The sequence below is a fragment of the Mastigoproctus giganteus genome, chromosome 5 (genome assembly GCF_048544385.1).
Source record: "Mastigoproctus giganteus isolate SK-2022 chromosome 5, ASM4854438v1, whole genome shotgun sequence".
In the NCBI taxonomy this organism is placed as follows: Eukaryota; Metazoa; Arthropoda; class Arachnida; order Uropygi; family Thelyphonidae; genus Mastigoproctus; species Mastigoproctus giganteus.
In genome coordinates, this window is record NC_143579.1 from 188,065,317 (window position 1) to 188,089,354 (window position 24,038).

General features: G+C 38.6%; 1 protein-coding gene across 3 annotated transcripts in view; it reads left to right on the forward strand.

Annotated features, from left to right (window-relative positions):
* PhKgamma (phosphorylase kinase gamma) overlaps positions 1-24,038 on the forward strand; it is a 318,732-nt gene that overhangs the window by 192,655 nt on the left and 102,039 nt on the right. For all 3 annotated transcript variants that reach the window (XM_090374302.1, XM_090374304.1, XM_090374303.1), the window contains exon 6: positions 10,227-10,299. In XM_090374302.1, the coding sequence (XP_090230428.1) occupies positions 10,227-10,299 (73 nt within the window). The remainder of the gene's footprint in view (positions 1-10,226; positions 10,300-24,038) is intronic.

The following is a 24,038-nucleotide window of genomic DNA, read 5'->3' on the forward strand; positions in this document are numbered from 1 at the left end:
AAACAACATTTTGGAATTCAAAAGTACATCATCAAGGGTGTCAAGGCCACTACTCAGGATTTCTAAGAGATTACAAACTAAAGGTTTGTAATCTCTTAGAAATCAAGATGATGAAGAGGTTGAAGAATTGTACGCTGAAATTGAGAGACTTCTGGATGAACAGGAAAATCACTACATCACCATTATGGAGGACATCAATACTAAGGTTTGAAATGGAAACTACAGGAAATGCAATTGGAAATGGAAACTATAGGAAATTTTGGAATTGGTGAAAGAAATGAAGGAGGTGAAAGACTTATGGGATTTGCAGAATGTAGTGGAATGTCAGTAATGAACACTTTTTTCAAGAAAAGGGTGAACAGAAAGTGGACATGGAAGAGCCTAAATGGATTAACAGTTAATGAAATTAACTTCATCCTTACTAATAGAAGATATATTGTGAATGATGCAGGACACATTTTAGACAAGGTAAATGTTGGAAGGGATCACAGAATGGTAAGATGCACACTTGATATAGATGTAAGAAAAGAAAGGAAAAAAACTGACTCAAGTAAACAATACGAAGGTCTTTGTTGGAACTTAGGAACAAGTTTGAGCTTCTGCAGACCTTTCAGGACCAAGATATCAGGGAGGAATATAACAACTTTGATAAAGCCCAAGAAACCTATAGGTAAAAAGAAATCTAATGAAGAAAAAATTAGTTAAGAAACATTTGTTCTGATAAACCAAAGACGACAAATGAAGATCAAGATAAACACTGAAAAGTACAAAATTGAATACAACAGGCTCTCGATGTAATGCGGTTCGCTTTACGCTATTGTTATAGTATAACCTGTATCTGACTAAAACGCTGTCACAAATCACTATAACGCTCTTTTACAGATTGCATTTTTGGCATATTTAACGAAATTGTTACATTTGATGGAGTCAATAGCTTGAAAATGAATAGCAAAACAGCATTTGAAACGTTTCCCACACCGACTTGAGAAATTTTGCTTAGTGAAATTTTCTCGCACGCTAATTTAATTGCAGTGCAGTGACTTGTTACGTAGTTCTGAGATCAAATTTTTAAAAAATGATCAAGTATATTGCTTGTAATAATTGCATTATATGCATTTATCTGAAGTCTAGTCATCACTCAGTACAGTGTTAGACCTCGTGCGTACGAACAGTTTAGCTGAACATTGTATCATAATTAATGCAACCAATGCAGTTACATTTTCGAAGAGTTAATAGTGGCAGATAAGAATGAAAAAGCAAAAACGTCTGGATGCAGTACAAAGACTATAAATGCAAGAAAAAGACTGACTTTGAAAATTAAATTAGACGTTTTGAAGTGAATCGATTCCAGTCAACGACAAGTGGATGTGTGCCATAATTTAGGACTGGCAATTTTTAACTATAAGAACAATTATAGTGACAAATGGGCCTGGAGTACTGGGGTCCATAGTTTAACAAATAGATATTTATTGTATACCCAGTATAAAATGAAATATAAGTACAATTTCAGTAGCTTTCGGAACTCGTGTCCCTTTCTCAACTGACAAAATTTTTGAATACATTACAAGCAAAGTGTGGCACGTTACTCATTCGTCATTGTTGTAGCACGGACGTGTGCTGCCTTGCGCCAGTGATCATCCATCAATAAAACGGTTGTCTCCAGGATTGGATGTATACGCATGCCTTTCTGGCGATTTAATGCCTTAGGGTTGTTTATTATGTTTAGTGACTCTAGCCATAGGCGGTGGCGAAAGTGTCGCGCGTGGTCCACTATCTCAAAGTCGCGCTTGGGGTCAAGATCGTGGTTGGTAGCCCAAAAGTGTTCTGCAAGCGCGGACTGGTCAGTTTCGGCAAGCCGGATTGCTCTGTCGTGTTCCGTGAGGCGATCCTGGAGACGTCTCGCTACATAGCAACTGTTACAGGCCCTACAGGTGATACGGTACACTACATTGCTGCGTAAGACAGGTGTGACAGGGGTCTTCACACTGGAGACAAGTGAACGTAGGTTCCTACCTGGTAATTGCACACATTTGATGTTGTAACTTCTCAGGATCTTCGAGATACGTCCTGACACTCCTGGATAGTACGGAATGTAGGCGGATGATATGTCGACTTGCTTCGGAGGTCTTGGGTTGGAAGTAAGTTCTTGTGCCTGTAACAAGCATCTGTTTAGTACATGGGATGGATAACCGCATCTGGTTAGGTCCGCCTTCACACGGGAGATCTCGTTACGTCTAATTGTGTCGGTGCTGGAATGGCTCCAGGCCCTGGAGCCATTCCAGCACCGACGTGTGGAATAACACAAAAACTGGCAAGGCTCTTCACAAAGTGCATTAGAAAAGGTGTGACGCCTAAGCCCTGGAGCCATTCCAGCACCGACACAATTAGACGTAACGAGATCTCCCGTGTGAAGGCGGACCTAACCAGATGCGGTTATCCATCCCATGTACTAAACAGATGCTTGTTACAGGCACAAGAACTTACTTCCAACCCAAGACCTCCGAAGCAAGTCGACATATCATCCGCCTACATTCCGTACTATCCAGGAGTGTCAGGACGTATCTCGAAGATCCTGAGAAGTTACAACATCAAATGTGTGCAATTACCAGGTAGGAACCTACGTTCACTTGTCTCCAGTGTGAAGACCCCTGTCACACCTGTCTTACGCAGCAATGTAGTGTACCGTATCACCTGTAGGGCCTGTAACAGTTGCTACGTAGGTGAGACATCGAGACGTCTTCAGGATCGCCTTACGGAACACGACAGAGCAATCCGGCTTGCCGAAACTGACCAGTCCGTGCTCGCAGAACATTTTTGGGCTACCAACCACGATCTTGACCCCAAGCGCGACTTTGAGATAGTGGACCACGCGCGACACTTTCGCCACCGCCTATGGCTAGAGTCACTAAACATAATAAACAACCCTAAGGCATTAAATCGCCAGAAAGGCATGCGTATACATCCAATCCTGGAGACAACCGTTTTATTGATGGATGATCACTGGCGCAAGGCAGCACACGTCCGTGCTACAACAATGACGAATGAGTAACGTGCCACACTTTGCTTGTAATGTATTCAAAAATTTTGTCAGTTGAGAAAGGGACACGAGTTCCGAAAGCTACTGAAATTGTACTTATATTTCATTTTATACTGGGTATACAATAAATATCTATTTGTTAGAACAATTATAATAAATAAAGAATTAATTTTAGCAGCTAGAAAGACAGCTGTTCCACTGCAAGCAACTAGGGCTAGGCCGGCTAGTAGGATTGAATCGAGAGAGAGACTTTAACTAATTTTATTGAAGATAATATCCAATGCAGAATTAAATTAAGTTAAATATTACAAAAAGAGAGAGAGAGAGATTAGCCTATATGATGATCTGAAGAAAACTCACCTAAAAAAAAAAAAAAAATGGGTAACCGTTTAAAACTAGTAAGGGCTAATTGAATAGATTTGAAATCCAGGGAGAAGCCACAAGTGCAGATCAAGGAGATGAAATTTTCAAAAAAGAACTTGTTAAAATTACTAAAGATGGATATTATGTGTTATTCTTCTCAAGTTTTTAACATAGATGAAGCAGGACTTTTTTGGAAACGAATGCCTAAAAAACGTTTCATATTAAAAGAAGGAAAAAACATGCCAGGTTTCAAAGCGGTGAAGGATCGGTTGACTTTATTGTTCGGCGGTTTTTTCCTGCGAGGGATTTAAAATTAAAACCCCTTTTAGTTTACCAGGAAGAGGGCCAAAGTACAACCCAAAATGGACACATTTTTCATTATTAAATTCATCAATGAAATTAAATCAATTAAAATCAATTTAGATCAATTAAATTCATGATTTTAATTGGAATTTTAAGTTTAATTTTGATACGTAAGTAGTTACCACATAATCATATATGTATGTAATGCAAAATGTATGTATTTTATATGTACAAATATTTAAATATTAAATATTTTGACCGACATTTGTGCATCTTTTCACTACCATTTATTATTTATTAGGAAATATCCTATGGCACCGATTGCAACTCACAAATACTTATGTTACCTTATGGGAATGCGGTGCTCGCTTAGCACGGATTCACTTAGTGCTCTGTTTTTCCAGAACGAATTATCAGCATTAAGCAGGGGTCGCCTGTATACTCAGTTATGCAAAGCTACTAGAAAGAGACGTAGAGAGGACATAAGAAAATTTAACACAGGAAAAGTAGAACAAGCATTAAGGGAAAACAAGGAACTTAAATCAGCAGTCATGAGGAGTAATATAGAAAGACAAATGATACTGAATCTGAAGAATGGTGATGATGTACTTATAAATAGCAGAGAAGGCATAATTCAAATAGCACAAGACTTCTATAATTTATTATATAAGGAGCAAGGGAATTATGCCAGCAGTAGGGAAGTGGGATCACAAATTAGCAACACATGTGATTACCTGAATCCTTCCTGGTGAGGTAGCACCTACACTGAAGAAAAATGAAGAACGAAAAAGCCCCAAGTGAAGATGAAGTTACTGTAGAGTTGTTAAAATTAGGAGGAAGGGATGTGGTACAGAAATCGGAAAGATTCTTCTCAAAATGAATTAGGAAAGGCATGACACCTAAGGAGTGGAATAATGCAATCATAATTTTGCTACATAAGAAAGGAGATAAATCAGAAATTGAAAATTATAAACTACCGTATTTCCCCATGTATAAGACACCTTTTTTCGAAAAATTTGGGGTCTAAAAACTGAGTGCATCTTATACAGTGGTTGTAGATATTTTTTACTTGCATTTCCCGCTTCTTCGGGCTTGTTGTTTTTGCGCTCATTGTTTTGCACTTGTTACTGGTATATTAGGTTACGCTTTGCCACGTTCTGCCCAGAAATGGCGCAGAAAAGATTTTTGTACAGTGCTGAATTCAAGTTAAAAGTGATCCAGTTTGCAAAGGTGAATGGAAATCGTGCTGCTGAACGTAAGTTTGGTCCTCCTCCAACTGAGAAAACAATCCGAGACTGGCTACAGGAAGAAGAAACCCTACTGAAAACGCCACAGCAGAAGAAGGCCATTAGAGGCAAGTCAGCAAAATGGCCTAATTTAGAGAGGGAATTGAAGATATGGATTGAGGAGCAAAGGGCAATTGGAATTCCTGTGTCCACAAAGATGGTTCAGCATGAGGCAAGAATAATTGCTGATGAAAAGGAAGGTACTGATTTCAAAGGAGGACACAATTGGTGCTTCAGGTTCATGAAACGGAATGGACTAAGCATGCGTACATGCACCAGACTTGCCCAAAAGATGCCTGAAAGCTATGAGCAGAAGGTCCTTGAATTTCATCGTTTTGTCATTCAATGTCGGAAGACACATCAGTTTGAGTTGGGACAGAGTGCAAATATGGACAAAGTCCCCCTTCAATTTTATGTCCCAAGTAACAGAATTGTTGATAAGAAGGGGGTGAAAACTAACTGTGAAGACAAGTGGACACGAAAAGAGCCATTATATATTTGGTTTTTAAGAACATTAGCAACTAAGGCCATATTGCTCCAGGGATATGCGGTGGTCATTCCCTGACCTTTCCGCATCCTCCGCATTTGGTGGTCACGGGTTCGAACCCCAGTCTAATCAAGAAGCGTGTGCTACGCACTGCCGCTCCTGCCCACCTGGCTACGGAGGCGCCGCCATTATATAGTTGTTCTAGCTTATTGTGCTGACGGAACCAAGCTGCCTCCCATGCTGATTTTCAAACACAAAACAATGCCAAAAGAAGACATTCCTCGAAGAGTGATTGTCCATGTTCATGACAAGGGTTGGATGGATCAGGATTGGAGGAAGATCTGGTTTGAGAAAGTTTGGAGCAGGAGACCAGGTGGGCTCTTACGCAAACCTGCCCTATTGGTGCTTGATCAGTTCAGGGCACACATAACAAAAAATACAAAAAAGATTGCTGCAGAGCAAAAAACAAAACTTGCCGTCATACCTGGAGGCTTGATATCCCAGCTCCAACCACTTGATGTCAGCATTAACAAATCCTTCAAAGCTGCCATGAGAGACGGATGGAATGAAGTCTTCTGGGGACAATTTGACACCAGTAGGAAGAGTGAAGAAACCAACTATAGGAGAAGTTTGTACCTGGGTGAAAAGATATTGGGATAATATCAAGATTGAGATCGTTGTCAATTCATTTAAGAAGTGTGGCATTTCAAATGCCATAGATGGAACAGAGGATGAGGCAATATATGAAGACAATGATTCGTCATCAGACACAGATGAGGACAAGCTAATGGATGGGAGTTTTGACAGTGATGAGTTGTATGAATTTTATGATGAATAAAACTTGAGTTCAATAACTTTATGTAATACTTTTTTTAAAAATTTCAGGCCCCAAAATTAAGGTGCGTCATATACATGGGAGCGTCTTATACAGTACATGAGAAAATACGGTAGTTAACTTGTTGTCCCTCATCTACAAGTTGTTCACAAGGAAAATTACCAACAGAATTGAAAGAGTATACTTGACGATATCAATATAATCAGTAGAGCAAGCTGGCTTTAGGACAAGATTCTCAACTATGGATCACTTTTACATAATATAACAGTTAATGGAGAAAGAAAATGAATATAAAATGTCATTATGCCTGGCATTTGTGGATTATCAAAAGGCATTTGACTCCATACAGCATAAAGCAATGTTTTGGGCACTGAAAAGACAAGGCGCAGACATCCCATCTGTTATGATTTAGAAGTAAATATACGAAAACACTACTGCCTTTATTAGACTAGACAAAGACAGTAGCAAATTTAAAATTGAGAAAGGAGTTCAACAAAGAGACCAGTTTTTCCGACATTGTAGTAGTAGTAATAGTGGCATGTGATGCAAGAAATCAAGTGTATGAGCTTATGCAGCATCAGCCAAAAAAAAAAAAAAAAAAAAAAAAAAAATTATACAAGAATTCCCTCTAAATGTTTGTCCAATTCCTCCTTAAATTTATTTAACCTATCAACTTCTACAATGACAGATGGAAGTTTGTTCCAGCAATTAACCACCCGCTGGCTAAAGGCAAATTTTCGCACATCTATTCTACATCTGTATTTCTTCAATTTGAATTTATGCCCCCTTAGGTTCGTAATCTGAACAAGTGGAAGAATCCCATCAGAATTCAACGTGCTCAACCCATTCAAGGCCTTATACACCTCAATCAGATCACCTCGCAGGTGCCCAGTCTCCAGCTGCTGCAATTTGCAGAACATAAGCCTCTCTTAGTAGGAATATCCCTTAATTCCACTCACCAATCTTGTTGCCCTTCTCCGTACACGCTCAAGCAAATCTACATCCTTCGTAAATGTGCCCTCCAGACATGTAGGCAGTACTCAAGGCATGGCCTGACCATTGCCTTATACAGAGGGACAATCACCTTCTTTTCCCTGCTACCAAAATTCCTGTATATCATTGACAAAACCCCATGACCTGCCCCAGCAGCCTGTCTGCATTGCTCAGAAAACTTCATATCTGATTGCACAATTATCGTCTAGGTCTTTTTCACTTTACACTTCCCTGAGTGAAGTACCACACAGTTGGTAAGTTCCTCTTTGGTTATTGCTACCCATACGCAGTACTTTGCATTTGTCAATGTTAAACTTCAGTTGCCACTTCTCAGCCCATCTTCCCAAATTTTCTAGATCCTGTTGCAGTGGCACCCTGCCATTACTGTTATTAACAACCCTGCCAACCTTTGTATCATCTGCAAACTTCGACACTAAGCCTGATATACCTTCATCAATATCATTGAATATACAAAACAAAAGTGGACCCAACACCGAACCCTGTGGGAGTCCACTAATAACATTAGTCCATGAAGAGCAGCGCCCATTGATTATCACCCTCTGTCTACTCCTACTCAACCATCCATTTATCCATTGTAGCAACTTACCCTTAATACCGTTCTGCTCCAATTTGTACGCTTTCCTGAAATCCAAGTATATGATATAAAAATTATTTTTTTCATCCAGTTCCTTTTTAACCACATCATAATATCCAATGAGATTTGTCAGACAAGACTTTCCCTTAACAAACCTATGCTGTGTCTCAATTATTGCTGCAGTCTTGTTAGATGATCCTGCAATGCATCTTTAACCAGTGATTCCATTATTTTAGCCGGAACAGAAGTTAAACTGACTGGTCTGTAATTACTCTTGTCATCCTTCAATCCCCCTTTTTTGAATTGGGTATACATTTGCACATCTCCAGTCCGTGTGGACCTCCCCTGAGTCCAAGGATGCTCTCATAATTATGGCTAAGGGTTTGCTTACTTCCTTTGCTGCTTCCTTTAATATAACTGGATAGATCTCATTCACCCCAGGTGCCTTTCTTATGTTTAATTTCAACAATTTCTCTTTCACTTTGCTCCCAGTTATTAAAAAATCATTAAGCACCCTGCTACAAGTTGATAACCTTCTGGCATTTTCAATCCTTAATAACTCCTCATGATGTGTGAATGTAGATGCAAAATACTCATTCAGTCTGTTTTAGAGTTTATATAAATAAAGAAATGCTTTATTTCTTTATTTAAATAATATAAATAAATTTATATAAACTTTTCTTTATATAAATAAAGAAAAGTTTATATAAATGTATAAATAAAGAAATGCTTGCTGTTTTTCTTAGCATCCTTGCAAAAGATTTCTCGTAATCTGCCTTCGCCTTCCTAACCTCCTTTGTGACTTGATTACAGACTAGCTTATATATGCCCTAGGCTTCTGTGTCGCCTGATAATTTATATGCATTCCATACACTTTTATTCTCTGTTACGGGTCTCATTAGTTCCTTTGACAACTATTTAGGCCTAAACCTTGAACAGTATTTCTTAATAGGTATGAAACTTTTAGTAGCTTCCATAATTAATTCCTTGAATGCTTCCCACTTAGAATTTGCTGTTGGTAACATTGTACAGAATTTAAAAACTGTCTGTGACCACTGTAGTCACCTTTATGGAAGCAAAAACCCTTTCCTTTACCCCTGATAGTAATTATTTCTTTAAGTAAATCCCACATCAGTATGCTGTGATCACTGCCACCTAGTGATCACAAAAATCTGCAAATTCTTAATACACAAATGATCACTGCTGATAACCAGATCAAGAGTATTACCCTCTCTGGTTGCCTTTATGTTTACTGTGACCCTTGAGGGGAAGCTTTCAGAAGATTGGATTGGTCACAGAAAGGAGTCAATGTGAATGGAGAGTACCTAAACCATTTACAATTTGCAAATGCCATTGTGATCATAAGCAGTGATCCCGAAGAATTAGAAGAAAATCTTAAAATCAGTTATGCAGAGATAGTAAGCATTTTTGACTAAAGATGAATATGGTTAAAACAAAAGTAATTATTAACAGATATGCCACAGAAATGGATATAATCATCGAAGGAACAGAAATTGAAAAGGTGGATTCATTTACTTATCTGGGACAAGTCATTAGCTGTGATAATGATAAATGGCTGGAAGTCAAGAGAAGAATAAATTTTGGATGGATAGTATTCAGGAAATATAGTCACATACTGAGGAGCAATATCCCAATTTGTCTGAAATGTAAAATAATGAACCAATGTATACTCCCCATCATGACTTATGGAAGTGAAACTTGGGCACTCACTAAAAGAATGGAAGAGAAGCTGAGAACTACACGGCGAAGAATGGAATGAATTATATTATGAATCAGACTGTTAGATAAGAAGAGAAACACATGGCTTATACAGCAAACTCAAGTAAAGGACATTCTTATCAAAACCAAAGAACTGAAATGGACTTTGGCATGACACATTGCTTGAAGACATGATGACAGATGGACTAAGAAAATAACAGAATGTTACCCAAGAGGAGCTAAAAGAAAACATGTAAGACAATAGCGAAGGTGGACAGATGAAATTCAAGAGTTTGTTGGCAGTAATTGGATGGCCATTGCACAAAACAGAAGGAACTGGAAAGTTGCTGGAGAGGCCTTCATCCTGCAGTGGATTGAAACTGGCTGATTATAATAATAATGATTTTAAGTTTGGGAACTACATAACATTTAAGGCTGGTTACGTAGCCACAAGCCAGACACCCTTCATATAACCAGTTGTTGAGTTGAAAAATATCCTTGTAATAAGCAGACTCATAAAATTAAGGTACCACTGTATTTGATCATATTATTTTTCACCAATTACTCTTCCTGTCAAATTATTTATTATTGTATTTTAAATTTTTAAGGACCATTATGAAGCAACTCATGGAAGCAGTAGAATTTATCCATTCCAGGAGTGTTGTACACAGAGATCTTAAGGTGAGATTGTTAACACGAGACAATTTTGAATTTATTTAATACTAAATAAATTTGTAAATACTGAATAAATCTGTCAGCCATAATATACATCATGCTGGCAAATTTTTTTAAAGTTATTTCGTTTATCTGCAGCAAAGGGTCATTGGGTTAAAATTTATCATAGCAAAATTATTAGAAAATCCTTTTTAGAAAGATAACAGGTTTGGAGCTCATAAAGTTTATATGAATTATCACAGAGTTATCATTTTATAGTAAAATGAGTAACCATAATATACATAACTATTGCGCCATTTTGTGAAAGACGAAATAGATGTCATCATTCTGTTTATGGCCAAAGCTAATCGTTTACCATTTGTGGCTAAAATCATTTGATTGGTTAAGAATGATATGCTGGAACCAGTACTAGATAATGAGTAAGAACATCATATAATGGTAGAGCTCTGTATATAAATTTTGTATATAAAAGAAAACATTACACGATAGTATTATTCACAATGTATTATATGATTTGAAATGTCTTTTTTTGTTTTAAAATAAACTATCCAGATATTAAATGAAAGGTTTATAGAATTTTACAGAAAAGTAATGCGTACTTTTTGTATATTTATCAATGATATTGATGAAGGTATATCAGGCTTAGTGTCGAAGTTTGCAGATGAAACAAAGGTCAGCAGGGTTGTTAATGACAATAATGGCAGTGTGCTACCGCAACAGAATCTAGATAATTTGGGCAGATAGACTAAGAAGTGGCAACTGACGTTTAACCTTGACAAATGCAAAGTACTGCATATGGGTAGAAGTAACCCTAGAGAAACATACCAACTGTGTGGTACTACAGTTAAGGAGGTAGAAAATGAAAAAGACCTGGGAGTAATTGTGCAGTCAGATATGAAGTATTCTGAGCAATGCAGACAGGCTGCCAGGGCAGGTCATTGGGTTTTGTCAATGATATATAGTAATTTTGCTAGCAGGGAAAAGGAGGCGATTGTCCCTCTGTATAAGGCAATGGTCAGGCCACGCCTTGAGTACTGCGTACAGGTCTGGAAGCCTCATTTTAGAAAGGATGTAGATTTGCTTGAGCGTGTACAGAGAAATCATCAAGATTGGTGAGGGGAATGAAGGGATCCTCTTACCAAGAGAGGATTAAGTTCTGCAAATTGCAGTGGCTGGAGACTAGGCACCTGCACGGTGATCTGATTGAGGTGTATTTTTTTTTTTTTTTTTTTATGAAAACCCCAAACACGAAAGGTATCAAAACCTATAGTACTTAGTACCGTGCATGGGTTGAAGGAGAAGTATGGGGAGAGGGGGATGCCGGAAACTTTGCTCTAGAGACTAAACATGTGTTTCACCACTTCAAGCCTCCAATAAGCAAAGTGGTGGTATTTCACTGGTTGATGAAAGTCATCTACCACCTGTAAGGCCTTGAATGGGTTGAGCACGCTGAATTCTGATGGGATCCTTCCACTTGTTCAGATTACGAACCTAAGGGGGCATAAATTAAAATTAAGAAAAGACAGATGTAGAATAGATGTGCGGAAATTTGCCTTTAGCCAGCGGGTGGTTAATTGCTGGAACAAACTTCCATCTGTCGTTGCGGAAGTTGATAGGTTAAATAAATTTAAGGAGGAACTGAACAGGCATTTGGAGGGAATGGTGTGTTTTTTTTTTGTTTTTTTTTTGGCTGATGCTGCATAAGCTCATACACTTGCTTTCTTGCATCACATGCCACTACTACTACTACTTCTGTATTAACAGTTTAATACAACTAATCAGACAGATGAGAAACTGTTTACTAGTAAGAAATGACCACACACATTATAAAACTATTTAATGTTAATGTTTCTTGAATTTCAATTGAAATTAATGAAATTTTAATTTAGTATTCTGCAACTCCTCTAAATGGGTGCCACCAAGAGGGGTTGCAGATTACATGGTGAAGGAACCTCCCAGTGATACTGCTGGATCAGCATCACTAGGACCCAGAGCCCACAGGCTAGATTCTAGGCTAACACCAAAGGAATCCTGTGTGTGTGTGTGTGTGTGTGTGTGTGTGTGTGTGTGTGTGTGTGTGTGTGTGTGTGTGTGTGTGTGTGTGTGTGTGTGTGTGTATCTGTCCCATGCACTGTAACATGTAGAAATTTAGAAAGGGGTTTACCTAGTGGTTGAGAGTCCAGCTTCAACACTACTTTGGCCTCGGCTTCAACATCACAGGTTGTCCTGGGATGGCTTACTTGGCGATTATTCAGCTAGTAGGTATCACCCATCCGGTCACTTCAAATGTTTGTGTAGTTCAGCCTTAAATTTATTTAAGCTATCAACTTCCAACAACAGACAGAAGACTGTTACAGCAATCAACTACCCGCTGGCTAAAAGCAAAATTACACATCTATTCTACAACTGTCTTTCCTCAGTTTTAGTCTGTGCTCCCTCAGGTTCTTAATCTGAGCAAGCAGAAGTATCCCATCAGCATTGAGCCTGCTCAAACCATTCAAGACCCTGTACACCTCAGTCAGATCACCTCGCAGGTGCCTAGTCTCCAGATGCTGCAGTTGACAGAATTTAAGCCTCTCCTGCTAAGAGAACCCCTTTGTTCCTCTCACCAATCTTGTTTCCCTTCTCTGTACTCATTCTAACAACTCTACATCATTTTCTAAAATGAGGCCTCCAGACCTGTATGCAGTACTCAAGGTGTGGCCTGACCATTGCCTTATACAAAGGTATAATCACCTCCTTGTCTCTGCTAGCAAAATTCTATATATATCATTGACAAATCTCCATGACCTGCTCTGGCAGCCCGTATGCAATGCTCAGAGAACTACATATCCAACTGCACAGCTATCCCCAGGTCTTTTTCATTCTCCACCTCCCTGAGTGTAGTACCACACAGTTGGCACATTTCTCTTGGGTTACTGCTACCCATATGCAGTACTTTGCATTTGTCAATATTAAACTTCTGTTGCAAGTTCTCAGCCCATCTGCCTAACTTTTCTAGATCCTTTTGCAGTAGCATATTGTCTTTACTATCATTAACAACCCTGCCAATCTTTGTATTATCTGCAAACTTGGACACCTGATATGCCTTCATCGATAATATTATTAAATGCACAAAACAACAATGGGCCCAGCAACAAACCCTGGGGTACTCCATTAATAACATTAGTCCATGTTGAGCAGTGTCCATTTATCACCACTCTCTGCCATCTCCCACTCAACAATCCCTTTATCCATTGCAGCAACTTTCCCTTAATGCCGTGCTCCAATTTTGTACAGCAGTCTTCCATGTGCAACAGTATCAAAGGCTTATGCACAACACGGTACTTATATAACACGGTTCACTCTAACACGGTTAGAGAATTTCAGCAAACTTCACCTAACAAGATATTTTTGAGCTTTTGTGCAGGGAAAACCCTTATTTTGTTGGATGTAATTTTTTAACATTTCTACCCTTTTTGAATCCTCACTGTTGACTCTCTAGTTAAAAAAAATTTTGAGAAATCCCTGTATTTTATTTTATTGGGAAATCCCCGTGTTATGTTCTGTGTTATTGAACATATGCTTGTTGGGCTTGTGCAAAATTTTAGATTTCAAAGTTTTATTAATATTGGAAAGCACGCCAGGCCGTCCAAAAGACTTAAGCCGTTCAAATGTTGAAGTTATGTTTCTACCACAACAGTTATACTAGGTTAATACAACTTGTTTCATTCAGCCTTTAGATCAAGGCGTCATATCCACCTTTAAACCTCATTACATCAGAAAATAGTTACAAAGGATTTTGGAAGAAATTGATTCCAAATTTATTGAAGTAAGGGAAACATGGAAACTTATCTCAATTGTGGAATGTATCAAAATCATAGCTTTATCGCTCAAAAAAGTAAAACCGTCAATGTTAAATGCATGTGACAAAATGTATGGCCAGAGTCAGTTCATTCAGGAAATATGGTCAAACCAGCAGAAAACTGAATCGGTGCGATAGTAGAACTTGCTATGTCGGTAGGAGCGGAAGGTTTTGATGATTTGGTTTGGTTTGGTTTGGTTTGGGGTTTATTGGCGCATCAGCAACTGAGGCTATAATGCGCCGGTTTTGATGATATGACTACTGAAGCTCTCATGGGTAGCACAGTTGATAGAATTGCTCTCCTCCCCACACCGGGTGGAAAAGACCTGAGTTCAAATCCTATCAATGATGGGAGGAATTTTTATGGGTTTTTTTCCTCAAAGTGGCTGAGTTAGTTGGGCTCTGGTGAGGATAGCATGGTTTTTTCTCCCGGAAACTTGGAGTTTTTTGTCCAGCAAGACAGAAAATTGACTTCAGGACACATGCAATTTATAGACAATATACACAGAGCAACATAGCCTTAGTCACCAATGCTCCTAAAAAAATAAAATAAAAAAGATATGATTACTGAAGACATTCAAAAATTACTGGTAGAAAAAGGGGCTGGCTGCCGAAGCAGATTTAGTGGAAATGGCGTTGTAGATAAACCAAATCAATTCAGAGGATGATAACGCAGATGAAAATTCTGAACTTCCAAATTTTTCACTGAAAAGCATACGGGAAGGCATAAAGTTGGCCGAGCAATCAGAATCTTATTTTTTGAATGCAGATTCTTGAATGAAAGGAGCCCAAAGTTCAAAATGGAGCTTCAAAAATATTTAGTTCCATACGATAAAATTCACAAAGAATTATCAAGCAAAAGCAAACAAAACCATATTACTGATTATTTAGAGAGCAGAAGACACACAAAATCTAGAATGGTGTATTTTTGTTAATGAAATAGGGTATTTTTGTTAGCTTTTGGATCGTAACCCCCTTTTTGTACTTTTTCTTAGTCTATATAACATGGTTTTGCACAACACGATATTTTATAGGAACCTGACTAACATGTTATATGAGGGTTACCTGTATATGATATAAAAATTATTTTTTGCATCCAGTTTCTTTGTGACCACATCGTAGTATACAATCAAATTGGTCAGACAAAACTTCCTCTTAACAAACCCATGCTTTGTCTGAACAATTACTGCAGTCATGTCTATGTGATCCTGTACCAGTGACTCCATTATTTTCCCCGGAAAAGAATTTAAACTAACAAGTCTATGATTATTTGTGCCACCCTTTGAATGCCCTTTGTGAATTGGGGATACATTTGCATATCTCTAGTCCTTGGGGACCTTTCCTGAATCTAAAGAATGCTCTCATAATTATGACTAAAGGTTTGCTTACTTCCCTCGCTGCCTCCTTCAGTATAACTGGATAGATTCCATCTGCCCTAGGTGCCCTTTTTATGTTATCTTCAACAATTTCTCCTGCACTTGACTCTCCGTTATTACAAAATCATTTAGCTCCCTGTTAGAGTTTAGTAAACTTCTGTTCTCTCCTTCCTTACAGAATTCCTCATGTGCGAATGTAGAGGCAAAATACTCATTCAGTTTATCAGCTATATGAGCAGGATCATCAACAGTCGAACCACCAGCATCAAATGGACCAATCTGATTCATCCCTTTCCTTCTAGATGAATAAAGAAGTTGACATGAGTAAAGAAGTCTTTGTTTTTCTTTGCATCCTTTGCCAAGGATTTCTCGTAATCAGCCTTCACTTGTGTAACCTCCTTTGTGACTTGATTACAGACTAGCTTTTATCTACCATAGGCTTCTGTGTCGCTTCCTAATTTATGTGCAACCCACACATTTTTCTTCCTTCTGCCATGAACCTCATTAGTTCATCTGACATCCATTTAGGCCTAAATCTTGAACAGCATTTCTTTGTTGGTATTAAAAGCCTAGTAGCTTCCAAGATTATTTCCTTGAAGGCTTCCCATTTAGAATTCACTGTTTTTAACATTGTTTGATCCCACTTTATAGAATTTAAAAACTGCCTGAGACCACTGTAGTCACCTTTACAAAAACCCTTCCCTTTACCCTTGATGGTAGTTACATCTTTTAAGTAAATCCCACATCAGTAGACTGTGATCACTGTCACCTAGTGGTTTCTTTTCTGCAAATTCCTAATGCATGAGTCATCACTGCTGATAATCAGATCAAGAGTATTACCCCCTCTGGTTGCCCCTCGAACATGTTGCTATAGAAAACAATCCTCTAATAAATCAATTCTTTCTAGCATGCCAGTGACCAATCCACAAGTTTCAGTCAATATCTGGAAAGTTAAAATCCCCATTACAAGACATTCTGATTTACTGGCCCACTCTATTTCTGCACAATTGCTCATTATACTCATCAGAATCATTAGGCCTATGACACACACCTACTCTCATTTTTCCTTTCCCAGTGTTTGTCACACCAAACTGACTCAACATTGCACTGTCCACTCATGTCAACTGGATGCACTTCCTTAGATTTTGTTTCTTAACAACTCCTCCTCCCTTCCTACCCTGTCTATCCTTTCTGTACACATTGTACTTCCCAAATTCCAATTCTGCACTGCTTCTATCTGTGTGACACCATGTCTCTGATATCCCAACAATATCTGCCTTTGATGTCTTGATCAGCACTTCAAATTCATCAAATTTATTTACTATACTTCTTGCATTGGTGTATACATGCACCTGTTCTTACTCTTAGTTACACTAACACAACCCATGTATTTACTCGTTCCATGATGACTCCCAGCAGCTCTTGAAATCCCCAACAACTTGCTCTCTAGGCTCCTGCTCATTACAGTAGAACAGTGCAAGAATTGCTTTCACCTCTGCCTACGGTTACTGTTAATCTTTTAGTCTGTGGGGGTGGTTATCACAGGAATGTGATTGTTTCCATAACGGTTCTTTTCCACCTCCTAAGAAAATGAAGGAAGGAGAGAAGTGGAGCAGGCAGAAAGATCAATGGCTGAAAATGTAAAGATAGTCATGTGGAAGGTGTTAGTTCCCACATATAGATGGAAACAGTCATTGTCAGCGAGCTTATGCTCCTTGACATATCCCCTTCCATTAACTGACCTAGGGAAGACTACCAACAATATCGGTTAAAAAGCTACATTCTGGAGATATTTTAATAGAAACTAAATCTGACAAGCATTCAGAATAGTTCTTCTGAGTTACCAAAACTGGGGAATTCCAATTACTGTTACCTCCAACAAGATAACAAACTGATCCCAAGGTGTGTAGTCTCAGACTGAGACCTACTTGAAATGTCTGAAAAGGAAATCTGCTCTGAGTTAAAATGACAAGGAATGACAGCTGCAAAATAAATATTCATATGAAGGAATGGGAACCTAGTCCCCACTAGAAATCTCATTCGTACATTCAGTTCACTGACATCTACAAATTAATTTACTGCTGGGTACCTTTCCCTACCTAGTAAGGCCATACGTTTCTAACCCATTAAGCTGCTTCAAATGCCACAAATATGGTCGCTCACAAATGTCTTTTCGTATTACCCTTGTATCTGCTTGTTATTGGGCAAAGGACCACAAAATTATGTCATGTTCAGTCAAAGAACCATGCATTAACTGCCAAGGAGAGCACCTTGCATACTCGTGAGGTGCCAATGGCAGAAAGAAGAAAATAAATACAATTACTTAAGGCATAGCTGAACATATATCAGCAGGTAAGGAAAGTGGTGAAACTCATAAATGGCAACAGACCTTCATATGCTCAGAAGGTCACAGGGAGATGTTCCATCCAGTCACAAACTGAAATGGTTGTCCCACAGGAAGTCATTTACTCCCATTTTGCACTATTTATTAAACTCACAAACACCTGCACTGAAAGACTAGTCAGCTGCTGCTGCTGCTCCTGTAACTGTATCTCCTACTGCCTCCCTGCTACCAAAATTCAGTGATAAAGAAAAACCACTGCAAACTCAAGTGACAAGTAACACAAGAAAAAACACTTGTAGAAGTCAAGGAAGTACTTGAAAAATCACTTTTGGAACTTTTTTCTGAGGAAGAAATGGATACCAGTCAACATCCATTCTTTTCCAAAAAGGATAAATCCAAGGCTGGGAAAAGTAAACTCTCAGCACTTTGGAAGCTGGCCAACAGATCCCCCAAGCCAAAATAATGGCTAAATTCCTACAGTGGAATTGTGAATTATGGAAAAATATAGATGAGATAAAGGTCCTGCTGCAAAAGTATAAACCAGTTTGCTTTTGCATGCAGAAGACATTTAAAAGCAAATGAAGACTAGAAACTACCTTGTAAAACATTGCTACCATCCATAACCACAAGATGGATAGAACCACAGATGGATCTGCCCATGGAGGAGTCACTATCCTGTAGACAACCAGACTAAAGACACTAGCTATCAGAATTCAGTTAGGCTTTTATTGACAGTCACTCAGTCTGTTTGCAACCTGGGACTGGCATCCCCCAATGAAGCCTTGAGGATCTTATTAAGCAGTTGGAATTCCCAGTATTATTAGGGAATTTTAATGAAGATAACATCCTGTGGAGTCTTTATATCTGCTCCACTTCTCTTGTTCCTTGGGAGATGGAGGAGAACCCTTACAGAGAAACGATCACTTCCCTGTGATTCCATGTCATCTGTTTAGGTTCGGTGGTGGAAGATTGATCTGGCTAACTGGAATGCCTTCCGATATCTGGAAGAGTTTAACGTCACTACAGTGATTTTGGGGCTGTCAAGGTAATGCAGTGATGTGCATTATAGAAAATGTTCATGAAGCTACAATTGCCATTCCAAAAACATCTATCTGGGTTCCACTATTTCCCAGACTATGGTGGAATGCAGAATGTCCAGCAGCAAAAAAGGCTCAAAACAGAGGTTGGTGAATCCATTGATATCCTATCTCATATATTTTGGCTCATGAATGAGCCAAAATATGCTACATTCACTGTCAGAGTCAAAAGGAATTGAGGATTCATTTTACATCATATATTATCGAGTCAGCCAGTATTAAGGTTGTCTGGGACAAAATCCAGAAAATGAAGGTAAAGTACACATCTTACCCTTCATCGATCCAGTAGTATAATGGATACACTACTGCATAGTCAGCTGCAATAGCCAGTGTCCTTGGAGAGACATTTTTAAAATCTTTTATAACATCTTATTCCCCAGAGTTCCTAGTCCTGAAACAGAAAAATGAAAAATACACTTAATTTCACATTGAAGGGGCTTTACCCGTACAATGTGCCATTTACTATGCAAGAGCTAGAAAAAGGTCTGTTACTAAGGTAAGCACTTTGAGACCAGATGACATCTATTACGAAATGATTAAGCACCTTTCACCAAACTTCTGGATTACCTGCTCTTTCTCTATAACAGAATCTTTCCTGAAGAGTAGTTTCCAGATGCCTGGTGCAAGACAATCATTCTAGCCTTTGCTAAGCCAGATAAGGATCCCAAAATCCCTTTTAACTCATTGACTGCCACGTTGGCCATGTATGTCCAACACCATTAGGTTTTTCAAGCGGCACGTCGGACATATATTGTCGACACCCACTGTTTCAATGGGAGCTGCATCGGCTGTAAAGCGCTGACGATTGTTGAAAATTTACATTATTTTTGAAAAGCCTGGCCTCTGGTGGTGATATATGTGATGAAATTTGCATGGCACTATGAGAAAAAATAAGCAAGTAACTGGTCATCATTTAAATATTCTTTATTATATGAATTTTACAATTACAAAATTATGAAGATTTATGGCGTTGTTAGGATTGCCAGATTTCTATGACTGGATTAAAGGACACTCAAAAAATAATTAATGCTAACCCTCACTCCACCCCCTCCCACCACAAAAAAGGAAAATTGAATGATTTTTTAATTAATAATTAAACATTTTGTTTATATTTTTTTAGATTTTGGTTTAAAAATTATAGCTTTTGTATTTACTATAAATATTTGCAAAGTTTGGTTTAATTTAGAATATAAAATATTTAGTGGTAAACCATGGCTTTCTGTGGGGAAGGATATGGATTTATATATAAGGATAATGAACGATATGGATGATATAAAAAGCATGAATTAATCCAAATATTTTAATGCAAGTTTAGTACCTTAATTTGACATTAAGCTAAAGTAATTTTAGGTAGGTGAAAAAAGGCAAAAGAAAAAAAAAATATGTATCGATTTAATAGCTGGAAATCATTCACATTGAACATTAGCATTAGTAGAGGCACACGATGCAAGAAAGCAAGCTTATGCAGCATCAGCCAAAAAAAAAAAAAAGCTCAGATTTTCATCCCTCCGTTCATTCCAAATACCTGTCCAGCTCAGCTTTAAATTTATTAAGGCTATCAACTTCCACAACAGAAGATGGAAATCTGTTCCACCCATCAACTACCCACTGGCTAAAGGAAAATTTCCACACATCTATCCTACAACTGTCTTTCCTCAATTTGAATTTATGCCCTCTCGGGTGATTATTCTGAGCAATAGGAAGAATCCCATCAGCATTGAGCATGCTCAAACCATTCAAGGCTTTATACATCTCAATCAGATCACCTCGCAGGTGCCTAGTCTCCAAAAACTGTAATCTGCAAAACTGAATCCTTTCTTCGTAAGAGCAACCCTATGTTCAATTCACTAATCTTTTTGCCCTTCTATGTACTCGTTCCAACAGCTCTACATCCTTCTTAAAATGAGGCCTCCAGACATGTATAGTAGTCAAGGTGTAGTAGTCAATATGTATAGTAGTCAATATCACCCTTTGTGCCCTTAAAAGATGATATCTGCTCTACAATGTCATCAAACTTTGCCTCCGGCAGACATACCCTGGTCCTGTTCCATCTATCCTTTTTGCATAATATGTTCCCCGTTTCCCTGACAGTAGTGTCACAGCTAGTTCCTTTGGGACCAGCGCATTCTGCCTTGGGAGGTTGCCGCTGTGTTGCGTGATGTTCAAGTGCAAGCTCTGGCATTGATGTGGGCAGCTGAGAGCTTGATGGGCCCCTCAGTTTAAATCCTTCGAGGGCATCCATCCTGTGCTTCAAGCTCTCATATATGCCTGTAACAATGCTGAGTTGGTGCACTCCTTACATCGTGCACACACAAAGACAATGGAGTCACTTACAACAACTAGTTCCTTTGGGACCAGCGCATTCTGCCTTGGGGGATTGCCGTTGTGTTGCGTGATGTTCAACGGGACATGATATTCTCCCTTGGGAATATCATGTCCCATTCTTGATTGCTCCACAAACATCAAACAAGCAGTACATTTCAATAGACTGTGATTCAGAGGACAACTGCCCCCCCCCCCCTCAGTTCTCCCCTGAGCCACAGCACTTCCATTAGTTTGAGCCTTTTGCTTTGCTGCTCTGGTCTGAGTCGTGATTTCTATTCAAGTTCAATAAAATTCCAATACAAAATATAACCCTAAACTTATAACCCAATGCAGCTATAACACTATATATATATATATGTGTGTATTTCGGTAGCGAATGTTATCTCCGAGTTATGTTATATGACTTTCTTATCCCCTGTCAAATTATATGTATTAATTTATGATGATACGTTCACTATAGTTTTCTAGTTAAAGTACAATTCAATTAACAATTAAATTTAATAAGATTAATAAATTTTACTGATTAATTGATACTACTATACTCGCTATCTAGTTTTCTATTAAACCTTACAATATCTAGTTTGGTGCACATGTATCATATAACAATGGTGGCAAGTTACTTAATCTACGGAAACGAGGTATTATTTACTTTCCCAATTTGCGCTATCTAAATTCAAAATAAACCATGGAGCTTGACTAGGTCCATAAGCCAATTATAGAAAACAATTCAATCTAACAATAAAGTCAATAAAATGGCTAAGTATAATTAAAAAGTTGCATACGCGGGAGCTGCAAAACCTGTTCAACCCTTGGATTTGATACCCTTACCGATACTAAGTAATAACTTACAAAATCTCTATCTAAATTCAAATTAAACTAAAGTATTTTTACTAGGAATATAAAGCAACTCTAAAAAATAAATTAATGTGCCAATTTAAGTCAAGAAAAAAGCAAAACTTCTCTATTTGCTGGAGCCCGTAAAAATATCGCCTGTTCACGTGTACTCTCGCACCCACCGCCACATCACTAATTTCATATGGCTTGGCCTTTTCTCAGCATGAGTGGTCTTTCGTCAGTAAAGACCAATGCAAAGTACTTATTGAATTCATCTGCAACATTAGCTGGGTTATCTAAGAATTTCCCACACCCGGTGCAGAAGGGTCTAATTAGGTTTCTTCTTCGTTGTATTCACATACATGAAAAACTACATTATTGGATTATTCAGCCAGTCATAGGAAAGGTGCAAATTGGGTAGGCACCACTAGACTTTCTTTTGTGAAAAATTAAACTTCTACATTAGCAGATTTAAGCACCCTGCTATTGTAGCAGGGTGCTTAATGATCTTGTAATAACTGAGAGCAAAGTGGAAGAGAAATTGTTAAAATTAAACGTAAGAAAAGCACCTGGGGTGGATGGGATCTATCCAGTTATATTAAAGGAGGCGGCAAAGCAACTAAGCAAACCCTTAGCCATAATTATGAGAGCATCCTTGGACTCAGGGGAGGTTCCCACAGACTGGAGATGTACATTTGCACATCTCCACGGACTGGAGATGTGCAAATGTATCTCCAATTCACAAAGGGGGATCGAAGGGTGACAGGAGTAATTACAGACCAGTTAGTTTAACTTCTGTTCCGGGTAAAATAATGGAGTCGCTAGTTAAAGATGCATTGCAGGATCATCTAGACAAGACTGCAGCAATAATTCAGACACAGCATGGGTTTGTTAAGGGAAAGTCTTGTCTGACAAATTTGATAGGATATTATGATGTGGTTACAAAGGAACTGGATGCAAAAAATAATTTTGATATCATATATTTGGATTTCAGGAAAGCTTTTGACACTGTTGCGCATGGAAGACTATTGTACAAATTGGAGCAGAATGGTATTAAGGGTAAGTTGCTACAATGGATAAAAGGATGGTTAAGCGCGAGAAGACAGAGGGTGGTAATCAATGGGTGCTGCTCTTCTTGGACTAATGTTATTAGTGGAGTCCCACAGGGTTCGGTGTTAGGTCCACTGTTGTTTTGTATATTTATCAATGATATTGATGAAGGTATATCAGGCTTAATGTCGAAGTTTGCAGATGATACAAAGGTTGGCAGGGTTGTTAATGACAGTAATGGCAGTGTGCTACTGCAACAGGATCTAGATAATTTGGGCAGATGGGCTAAGAAGTGGCAACTGAAGTTTAACCTTGACAAATGCAAAGTACTGCATATGAGTAGAAGTAACCCCAGAGAAACGTACCAACTGTGTGGTACTACACTTAAGGTGGTAGAAAATGAAAAAGACCTGGGAGTAATTGTGCAGTCAGATATGAAGTTCTCTGAGCAATGCAGACAGTCTGCCAGGGCAGGTCATGGGGTTTTGTCAATGATATATAGGAATTTTGCTAGAAGGGAAAAGGAGGTGATTATCCCTCTGTATAAGGCAATGGTCAGGCCACGCCTTGAGTACTGCGTACAGGTCTGGAGGCCTCATTTTAGGAAGGATGTAGATTTACTTGAGCGTGTACAGAGAAGGGCAACAAGATTGGTGAGGGGATTGAAGGGATCCTCTTACCAAGAGAGGCTTAAGTTCTGCAAATTGCAGTGGCTGGAGACTAGGCACCTGCGCGGTGATCTGATTGAGGTATATAAGGCCTTGAATGGGTTCAGCATGCTGAATTCTGATGGGATCCTTCCACTTGTTCAGATTACGAACCTAAGGGGGCATAAATTCAAATTAAGAAAAGACAGATGTAGAATAGATGTGCGG